Source organism: Poecilia reticulata, linkage group LG11 (genome assembly GCF_000633615.1).
Source record: "Poecilia reticulata strain Guanapo linkage group LG11, Guppy_female_1.0+MT, whole genome shotgun sequence".
Lineage (NCBI taxonomy): Eukaryota > Metazoa > Chordata > Actinopteri > Cyprinodontiformes > Poeciliidae > Poecilia > Poecilia reticulata.
This window is the reverse complement of record NC_024341.1, coordinates 6,800,841-6,811,196: the sequence shown is the minus strand read 5'-3', so window position 1 is coordinate 6,811,196 and position 10,356 is coordinate 6,800,841. Positions and strand designations below refer to the sequence as shown.

At 42.2% G+C, this 10,356-nt stretch overlaps 1 protein-coding gene across 2 annotated transcripts; it reads right to left on the bottom strand.

Moving 5' to 3' along the window:
• Positions 1-499: 499 nt before the first annotated feature.
• On the bottom strand, positions 500-7,172 carry sync (syncoilin, intermediate filament protein). 2 transcript variants are annotated; one of them, XM_008421490.2, is made up of 7 exons: positions 7,105-7,172; positions 5,142-5,287; positions 1,771-3,285; positions 1,472-1,686; positions 1,005-1,212; positions 785-909; positions 500-711 (listed from the first exon to the last, which is right to left on the bottom strand). In XM_008421490.2, exons 3-7 carry the CDS (start codon positions 3,244-3,246, stop codon positions 663-665), a joined length of 2,073 nt encoding a protein of 690 aa, XP_008419712.1. In that variant the 5' UTR covers positions 3,247-3,285; positions 5,142-5,287; positions 7,105-7,172; the 3' UTR covers positions 500-662. The 2 variants fall into 2 exon arrangements, with proteins under 2 accessions (XP_008419712.1, XP_017162943.1); XM_017307454.1 differs by lacking the exon at positions 7,105-7,172 and having other exon boundaries at positions 5,142-5,358.
• Between the last annotated feature and the right edge of the window lie 3,184 nt (positions 7,173-10,356).

The following is a 10,356-nucleotide window of genomic DNA, read 5'->3' as shown; positions in this document are numbered from 1 at the left end:
TGGTGGGCGTCCCTTATTTTGATTTCTGAAAGGTGGCAACCCTATGAGGGAAAAACAAATATAACATTCACTGCAAAAAACTATAGTTTTAAAGCAGTCCAGGTTCCCACTTGGGTTTTCATTTTCCTTTTTTGTGTTCAGCATTTTAATGTTGCGCATAGTCCACATTTTACTGAATTTCCTTAAGCAACCAGTGAACCTACTTGTCTATATTTCCATGTAAGTAGTGTTTCTTACTTATGAGCTGTACTAGTACCTTACTAACCCAGCAAGTATGCTTACAAGTCTTTAATCTAACACTGAAGAGCTGAAGATTCGTCTCTGCTTTGACTGCCTGTCCTGACACATCGGTGCTCTCCTGTTTCCTGAGCTCACTCTCTCTATTAATTGCCTGTTTAGTTCTTCAAAAATCTTGCCCTTATAAGCATAAGAAGCACTCTCTGTTCTTTAGAGAGACATTATGTCATCAGTCACACTCACACTTTAAGAAACACCAGGCCTTTATTCGAAACAGAAACCTTTCTACACGGTGCATCCTACTTTACAGGCAAACAATTTGGGTAAAGTGCATCCTTGAAATCTATGAAGCTCACTCTCTTTTGCAAATTCAAAATTACAACACAAATGACAAGGTTGTTTTTCAACCAAAAAGAAAAGCATGATCATGTTCTGTCCTGCTGATCACAGCTGTTGTGGTCCTCGGTTGGCATCCTACAGAAAGACAACAATCAGGTTTAGATCCTTGAATCCTTAATATGAAGCTGACTCAAACACCATGAAAAACCTGTAAAGCAGGAGCTGCGTGGTGAGGTTTTCTCTCAACTCCTCCATCTCCTTGGTTTTTCTCTTCTGAATCTCCAGCTCAGTCCTCAGCTCTCTGATTTTCTCCTCCAGAAAATGCACAGCTTCCTACAAAGGGGGTGAGAGGGCAGTGATTAGACAATCCATTGAAGGGAATGCCTGCATCAGTTTTCAGAGGCGCTCAAAAAGCACAGTTTGCCTACCTTGTGGCGACCTGCATCCTCCTGCCTCTGCATGTAGGTCAGTTTGAGTCTCTCCTCCAAACAGGTCCTCTCCAGCTCCAGTTTCTGAATCTCCTCCCTCAGAGGTTTCACCTGGACCCTCAGCTCCTGGGACTGCTCTTTGGCTTTCACCAGGGCACCAGCCGCTGCCTCTTTTCTCTTCAGCAGTGCCTCCAAAATGGGTTCATATCTAGGTGAGCAATATAGCAACTCAAAATTGTCATCACAGTGTCAATGTACACTGAATATGAATGGCATAAGAGTGGATAAATACGATATTTGTGAGGTTTCCATAATTTAAATAACAGTTGCTTAAGGATCAAGAACTTTCACTGCCCTTGATGCCCATATTTATTGACTCAGATGGAGTAATTTAAGAAAAATCAGGAATAGATCTTTTGGATGGAGTATTTTTATGCACTCAAAGCATTCGATGACTGTGACAGCACCTGTCTTCCAGTGCTTTCAGTCCACCCTGGACGTACTGCTGGACATCCCCACAGGAATTCCTCCTGCACTCAGTCAGGTCCTCCTGAGTGTTGGACGTCAGTCTGGAGCTTCGGCGGTGAAGCTCTACTTCTAGCTCCAACACTTGTTCCTGTTGGTCTGACCTGAGTTGGCAACTCTCCTCTGTCAGCTGCAACACCAAAGAGTTCAACTTTTCCTGAAAAAAGAAAGAGAAGAAGCATTTTTTTACCGAATGTTTCTTAAAAGTCGCTTCTACAGCTCCTGGTGGTGGTAGTATTACCTCCTCCGTCTTCAGTATCTCCACATCACAGCGCTGATTGTTTAGTGTTGCCTGACTCTGGGCACAGTCCCTTGCCACAGCAAACAGCTTCCTCCTCAGCCTCCTGAGCTCGTCTTGCAGTCCCTGTCTCTCCAGATTCACCTTCCACGTCTTCCTCTCTTCCTCTGCCCTCTCCTCCCTGAGGCCTTGAATCTCCCTTTTTCTCTCCTCTCGTCTTCCCTCCTCTTCTGTCCTGAGAATAGTGAACAGCTCCACAGCTTTTCTGTCAATCGACTCCTCAGTCTCATCTTCGTCCCCGCTTCCCCTTTCCACATCCTCTTCATTTCTTTGCCCTCTCAGCTGCAGCACCTCCAACAGTAACTCTTTCCTCCGTTTCTCCAACCGCTGCACCTCCTCTATGCAGTCCTCCATCTGAGACCTCAATCTATTCATGTCCGACTCAAGATCAGTTTTATGTCTTTCTTCAGTCATGTTTGTGTCATCTGTTCCTGCCTTGGCAATGTCTTCTATAGTGTCAATCTCTTCATTGAACCTTTGTCCAGTGCTTGTTTCCCCACAGATCTTTGGGTCTTGGTTTGCTTGCTCCGGAGGCACTTGCAGATGTGAGAACAAGAAGTCAGGCCTCTGGTCTACTTCAAGATGACTTTGCTTGTCTGGTCTCTCCTTTGAGCAACCAACCAAATGATCATGTGTGCTTCTTTTTCTTGTTGAATTTATTGCTTCTCCAATCTCACCAGCCTCTGAAGCATTATTGCCTTTGCCAAAAGAATCAGCATTCATTGGCAGCAGTGTTTGGCTCTCTTTCTGATCCTCCGTCAGCGCTGTACCAGTAGGATGTTGAGGATCCTTTCTGATGTGCACATAGTCTTGGCCTGCGTCTGTTGCCCGATCTTGTGGCTCAAAATCCATGCCAGCCTCCTCCATGCAACTTTCAAGCATGGCCAACATCCCCAACAGCTGGCCCTCGCACTCCAACATGCTGGCACTCAGGTTGTTGCCAACTGAGGATAGAGGCATCTCTGAGTGATAAGACATGCCATGCCTGTGGATTACTGTGCCCAAGTTTTGGCTTTCTGCCCATTCGGCTTTTGTTTCAGTCCGGTCCATATGTGTGTCAATGTAGCAGGAGGAACGGCTGTCTTGAGGAGAACTGGCTGCTTCGACATGGGTTTCTGTTCGGACCTCCTCTTTGCCTCGATTTCGACTGGACTTACTCAGACTTGCTTCAGAGTAACCCTCAATATGGCGTGATCTAAAAGGAATTCCTGTAAGCTTTTCACAGCTTTTCAGTAAGACGTCCATTTCCTGTAGGTATGGCTTTGATTGTTTGCCCGGTTTCCCAGTGACATTTTGCCCTTTGGGGTTTTGTTTGCCATCACTCTGTTCCACGATGCTTCCATCTGTATCCCCCTTTTCTTCCCTGATAAAGAGTGGCCCAAATCCAGTAGAGGATAAGTCCTCCTCTTGGTCCTCCATTGGGTTAGCCAGTGATCTCCTTTAGGTCCTGCAACAACCCTTGAGAAGAAGCAAGGAATGTGTCAGGCACACAATGGAAATCACAATAAAAGTTGCCAGTTTTTAAGGTTTTGCCTGGTCAGCAAATCACCTGTTCATCATCAAATCTTAATATTTGGTAAATAACACCTCAGCTGAAAGGCAAGAGACACTATGTTGCACTGGCGTGTTTGTCTTTTTTTGTGAAAATATGAGCCAAATCAGAAAAATATTCTTTGACTAATACTTTCATATGATTCCAGTGGGTCAAGCATTGATAAACAAAGACACCAATCTAGTCAGCAAGCGGGAACGTATCTGTATGAGCAAATGCTTTGGCTCTTTTGCTTCTCTGGATCATTCAGGTGACTGTTAAGACCTCATCAAAGACGAGGTCATTTCAGAACAATTTGTAGCCTATCATTCTATGGCAAGAAAGAATGTAATTTAAGACAGTTGCCAGTGCGTAGCTAGTGGTGGACCCTAATCCAGTTGACCATATCCCATGCGCATGTGAGCTTTCATAAATTAAGCCATTACAAATCTACAGGAAGTGTGAAGTGAATTCTGAACACCAATCCATTAAAAGTTTGCCACTTCTTTTTTACCTTAAGTCCTGTGGTCATATCAGTGGCTGTCAACGCTGCATCGCTCCCTTGAGTTGTGAAGCCAGGTTACCCTAACATATGCCATCCTCTGCTGTCAGTACCTTGCTTGGTGTCTCATATCTACAGTGACAGATCGACTCCATACCATCCTTGCTGTCTTGGTTTCTTTTGGAAGTAACACAGAGGTTTCCAGAAAGCATCTAAGTTCCAATCCTGAGGAACGTGGACTTAAAACTCTTTATTTTTCACACCCTTTGGTTTTTATTTTTACAAAGTAAATGCTGTTACTCGTATGATCTTGCACTGACTCGTGTTTTAGACTAGTGCCAAAACATTCTGTTTATTACGTACAAACTGAAAACAGCTGTACTTATTTTATGAAGCTGTTTCTATCATGCCAGTGATATACCTCGCTGACACTGATGACCTGTTAACGGAGGGGTTAGGTTAATATGGCGAGACGCTGAAAGCTGTGATGCCATGGGGACTTCTGGGTCCGTGGAGCAGAGCAGCTTTGAAAATGGCATGCTACTGACAGCTGTCCCTTCAGGGGGCAGGTGTCCAGGCGTCAAAGCTTTTTGGAATGTTTGGACATGCCTCAGCAGGCCTATTCATGATTTCACATATAAACACTGTAATGCCATGGCTACTAAAGCCAGCCTGATGGATTTGAAACTCCAGCAAGTGGGACTGCAAGAGCGTTACCGTAACATGTCATTGTGTCTATCTATAGACAAGTATGTTTGTTTTCCAGTTTTAAATACTGTAGTGTCTTTTTGTAGATTTAAGACTATCTAGAAGTCTAAGAGGAAACTGACTAGATTGAGTCAATGATGTCTTTACGGCAGAAGTTAATGGGGCAGAAAGGGCGTGATGCTATTTTCCAACACCAAGCTGCTTTTTGGATACATTCAAGTTGATTCTAGTTTGTTCAAAACATCTGTCCTCTTGGTTGGAATCACATTTAAGTTTTACGAAAAGAAAACTCTGAGCAGGATAAAGAAACGACCGGCTGTCTTGTTGCAGCACAGATATCGACAAGAGGCATCCAGATTGACCAGTGACCTACATCTGATGTAAACATAAATGTAAACTTTCCCGCTTTTTGAAGTAAAAGTCCCTCATCTAATGTTTATTAAGTTGTAAAATATAAAATGTTTTGCTTGTCAAATAGAAGTCCTCTTTCTTTGCAATAATAGAACATTGCCAGCATCAAAATTCAAACTCAATCAAACCACAAAATGTCAATTGTAATTCAACTGTACTTACAATTAGCATATATATCCCAGGTCCTTTTTCAGTGTGGCGTCTCCTGATGGTTAATGTGCGGAAGGAGTTGAACAGTTTGTAGTCGAGATGACAAAAGAAAGCTGAGTGGTTGGGGAATGAGCGGGAGAATGGGGTGCGGATGAACTCTAAGAGGAGGGGAGGGTGAAAAAGACAGCTGAGCCGACCTCCTTCTTCCCTCGCACTCACCGTGCTGCTATGTGTGGCCATGACGACCCCAGATATGTTTAGGTTTATTAATAAACACTGGATTTGGAGAAAGATACACATGAGCACGCTGTTTCAACCTGATGGAGGAAAAGAATTGAACAGAACATATTCTTTAAAGGACTAAATTTGTTTCTTTAAGATGTTCAGTGGTTGTATAGATGTGAGCAATAGAGGTAGGTTTCCAATGAAAGAGCGTCGGTCCAGGATTCCATCCGTGCCTCGTCATTATCGAGGAGTCTTTAAATAGCTGCCTGTACTTTTGTGACTACAGTACTTCCCGAGGGAGGATTGGTTTTCACCTAAACTTCTGACCTCATGAATTCGGCAGACAGGACAGGAAATACAAGGAAGTACGCGGTAGGGACTGTGAAAAATGATCCTTGGAGATGATGCAGACAGTAATGAGTTCGGCTACACTGAGACAGGGCAGAGCTACGGATGCATCCAAATTAATTGGAATATCAAAAATATATATATATGATTAAACTTCAGTATGTCTTACTTCACTGAATTTCTATATATTATAGCTACAGATATACGTTGTATATAACACATAGAAAGAGGAAACTGGCTTCAGTCCAGTGGTCCAAAGTCTGGTCAGATAAAAGTAAATTTTGCATTCCATTTGAAAAATTAATGTTGCAGGCTCTGGGGAGTGGGACGGCACAAAACCCAAGTTGCTGGAGGTCCAGTGTGAAATTTCCATACTCAGTGATTATCTGGGGAGCCGCTTCACGTGCTGGTGTCTGACCACTGCTTTTCTTGTATTCTTTATTCTTCATTAGTTGTCAACCAGGACATTTTAAAACACGGAGGAGGCAAAGGCAGCTATACTGCAGCAGATACAAACACAAAAATTAGCCTCAAGTATTGAGTTAACACACAGCACACTATGTGGACATGCTTTCAGTAGGATTTGTTTCTTGTTCATTTGGGGTTGAGTGTATTGCTTGATTGCATAAGACGATACATTCAAAGACCACTAGATGGCATACTAGTGCAAACTTTAATCTCACCTGCTATAGAAAATAAACTTGTTGAATTTCTAATCTGATCCTCAAAAACACTCACTACTTCTAAAATGTATTGAACTCAAGACTGAACAGTAAATTTCAGCATTAGTTGGTGTTGAATTTTATTGGAAAACAAACTTCTGCTTCCCAAAAAACATGCAGGTAGATTTCTCCTGCATGTTGTCAGTATCAAATTACCGAGCCTATTTTAAAAATGTACTTTATCTACTGTCAAGAGCCTGTAAATAAATGTCCGTTATCCTTTTGGGATTCAGACTCAGGGTTTCTATGAAAACATTTTGCTCCCTGTAGGCACAAGACGAGATGTAATGTTGATTCAACCCTCTTGACCAAATCACCTTGGTGATTTAGTAAGTCTGGGCTTCGGGAGACTGTAATTTACATGACGTAATGGACAACACGTCAGAAATGTAATGATGCACACCCACACAGCTACTGGGATTTAGGGATTTCAGGATTGCTGCATGTCATGTTTGCCATAAAAAGCAAAGTCTCTTTAGTTTCTTTTTGACTCTATTCTGTTCATTTGCATCCTGAGCAAAGGATGCAGGGAGTGCATCCGAGAAAACAGGGAAGCCACAGATTTAAGGGGGAGTTGTGGTTCAGGACAAAATGTCCCGCTGAGATAGGCCATATGCTGGATTTTCTTTTGGACTGCTCTGTTACTTTCTGCTCCAATCTACAGTTTTGTCCAAACTCACCAGAGCGTCCTGTCGGTGTGTCCTCCTCCACCTTCTGCTGCTCCTCTCCTCCCACCCCATAGCTGCTCTACAAAGAGCCGTAACATATCGTTGAACTCGTGTTTCCTTTACTACAAAGATGGAGAGCATAAAAGGTGACTTTGTTATCTTTTCAAAGCTTTTGTGACTTTTAGAGCCGCCCAGCTAATTGGCTCAGCGGAGGACCACCTATGCAGGTCACCATGCTGGGCATCAGTGGCTGAAGTCCAGGCATGGGATCAGAGATAAGAGATCATTTTTGTGTGCTTTTACTCAACACGCCTCTCTTTTTTTTTAAGGATCAAAACATAAAAGCAAACATAACTTTTTTCCCCCACAGATGTCTTCAAATGCTTTTCCATAGATAGTTTGTTGTTGGAAGTAATGGGTGGAGTGTTCAAATGCATGAGGCCTTTTTTGATTCCTGTTTTATTTAGGTTATATGTGGCCTCAACATGTGTAGCTCACAAGAATAATTGTCTCTTTTAATAAATATGTATATCTCAAATTTTGGTCAAAAGCACTAAATGAATTTTTGTTGAATATTATTTCTCATTACAATGAGGATTTTTCCCCCAATCCGTGACATTCTTTCTCCAAGGCTTCCTAAAAAAAAAAAAAAAAAAAAGTTACCTTAGTAAATACAGGCTAATTTTAAATCTTGAATTCCTCATTAAAATAACAAAGAACATGTTAAACAATTATCTTTAAAAAAAAAACAATTTTCATCAACTGTTTCAATCTGGCATTAGGGCCAAACGCAGGGTAGACACAGCTCTTTTGAAACAGCTGATTAATTTAACAATAAATCAAGATTCTTGTAATCTTACTCCTTTTGGGCTACTGGATTTATCCGCTGCTTAAAATCTGTGTAAAATCTTGCTGAACAGGCTGCAAAGCCAGTTTGACCTTTTAGATAAATCACTGAGTTGATTTAAGTTACTCCTAACAAAACTTGATAGTTTTGTTTCAGGAAGAACACTTTTCTATTATCTATGGCGTCCCACAAGGCTCAATACTAAGCCCTGTCCTTTTAACCCTTGTAACCAGTTAAACTGTGTGCTGTTGAATTTTATTTGTTGTTGAGTTTGTCTTTATTTTTTCTATTTAAAGCATTATTAAAACACCACTGCTACTATTATTATTTTTTATTAGCATTATTATTAGCATTATTATTACCACTACACTATCGGTTTGCAAATATTGCTAAAGTTATGTCTTTTGAAAGTTAATCTCACTGTATTATGCTAGTCAATGTAAGCAGTAATAATCATCCATCCATCCATCCATCCATCCATCCATCCATCCATCCATCCATCCATCCATCCATCCATCCATCCATCCATCCATCCATCCATCCATCCATCCATCCATCCGCACATCCTTGTGGGGTTTTCTCAGAGCTGGTGCCAATCTCCAGCAGTCATTGGTCACAACAGTTAGCATTTTGATTCACAGTCATGTTTTGTAATCCTATTTTCACAATTAAGTTCTTCACTGAAATCCAGCCTTTGTTGCAATGACTACTTGAGGAGCAATAGAAGAACATTTCTTCCTTCATTGTCTCTATGCAGCTTTCCATTAAAGCTAGCTGGTTTTCTGTTTAAAAGATGGAACCAAAAAGCCAACTTCATAACGTCTGGCCTAATTTCTGCAGCAGTATAACGCTGCAGAAGGCTCTCTACGGCCTAGAGAAACATAATGACAGAGAGCTTATTTGGTGTTTACTTTGAAAAGAGAGTTTCTGTTACGTAACTATCAGCCGCACTCTTTGTTTTGAAATTAGGCGGCCATTGTTTGGACATGTTGTGCTTAGGAGTCCAAAGGGATCACTTATTAACTTGCTTAAATGGTGCCAAGCCTTTGTTTTTCCTCTGACGGATATGCATTGATTTTTCTAATTATCCCAACTCTTTCACCAGAAGGCTGCTTTCATTTTCATTTCAAAATATAGGGATGTTTCTGGCGGTATTTCTTTTTTTAGCAGCAGCCTTTATCTTAAGATGTCGACTGATTTTTTTTTATTTCATCACATGAATCTCTTGTAACAATCATTTGACTCAGTATATCACATTTAAGCTGTTGCACAACCACGGTCACTTCCCAGGGAGAGAGACAGCTGATGAAAACGGCTGATAATGGGAGATGAGAAAACTGGAAAAGATTACATCTCCTTTGTTCAGTCATGAGAGACAAACCATAAATTACATCCTCATGTGTTCGAGAAGATGTTTATGATACTAAAATACAAGGAAGTTTGACAGGCAGTGTTGAGGATTGCTGGTCAATCAGCTCACTCTGTGTGAACTGCAACTTTAGGAATGAAGTCTACCTGTTTCAGTCAACATCATGGCAACCAGTGTTTAAATTCCCCAAGGCATGCAGACTGCTTCTGCAAACAGCAACAGCTCAGTCACAGAGTGGTAGACCACCTAAAACAACAGCACACTGAAGAGGACAGAAGTCTGGAGAGATTTGTGGAATAGGTTTCCTCGACCATCCGAGCATTACACCGCCAGTGTAATGGCAGTGTAATGGTGTGAAGCATGAAGACATGTTCCCTGATATGATAAATCATGCTCCAACAACTGGCTAAATTTGATGGATGAGTCTGCCAGTTGCCAGATAAACCTTGCTTGATGACGCCATTGTGCTGAGTGCACAATGGCACTCTGTCAAGAGCCATTGTGCTGTTTGGTGCTGTTCCAACGTGACTTTAATGCGTTTCCATTGACCGTATAATTGAGGAGATTGGAATAACGAAACCATGCGTGGGTTCTCTCAGGGTACTCCGGCTTCCTCCCACAGTCCAAAAACATGACTGTCAGGTAGGTTGGCCTCTCTAAATCCTCCGTAGGTGTGTGTGTGTGGTTGTTTGTCCTGTCTGTCTCTGTGTTGCCCTGCGACAGACTGGTGACCTGTCCAGGGTGATCCCGCCTCTTGCCCGAAACGTTAACTGGAGATAGGCACCAGCACCCCTCTGGACCCCATTAGGGACAAGGGTGTACAGAAAATGGAGGGATGGATGGATGGATGGATGGAAGGATGGATGGATGGATGGATGGATGGATGGATGGATGGATGGATGGATGGATGGGTGGATGGATGGATGGATGGATGGATGGGTGGATGGAGGGGTGGATGGATGGATGGATGGATGGATGGATGGATGGATGGATGGATGGATGGATGGATGGATGGATGGATGGATGGATGGATGGATGGATGGATGGA

Excerpts from the sequence above, each read along its gene's own strand:
- sync (XM_008421490.2), bottom strand. The coding sequence starts at position 3,246 with ATGGAGGACCAAGAGGAGGACTTATCCTCTACTGGATTTGGGCCACTC. Across the intron at positions 1,687-1,770 it reads AGATACTGAAGACGGAGGAG|GAAAAGTTGAACTCTTTGGT; the intron begins GTAATACTACCA and ends TTCTTTTTTCAG. Across the intron at positions 712-784 it reads ACGCAGCTCCTGCTTTACAG|GATGCCAACCGAGGACCACA; the intron begins GTTTTTCATGGT and ends GTCTTTCTGTAG.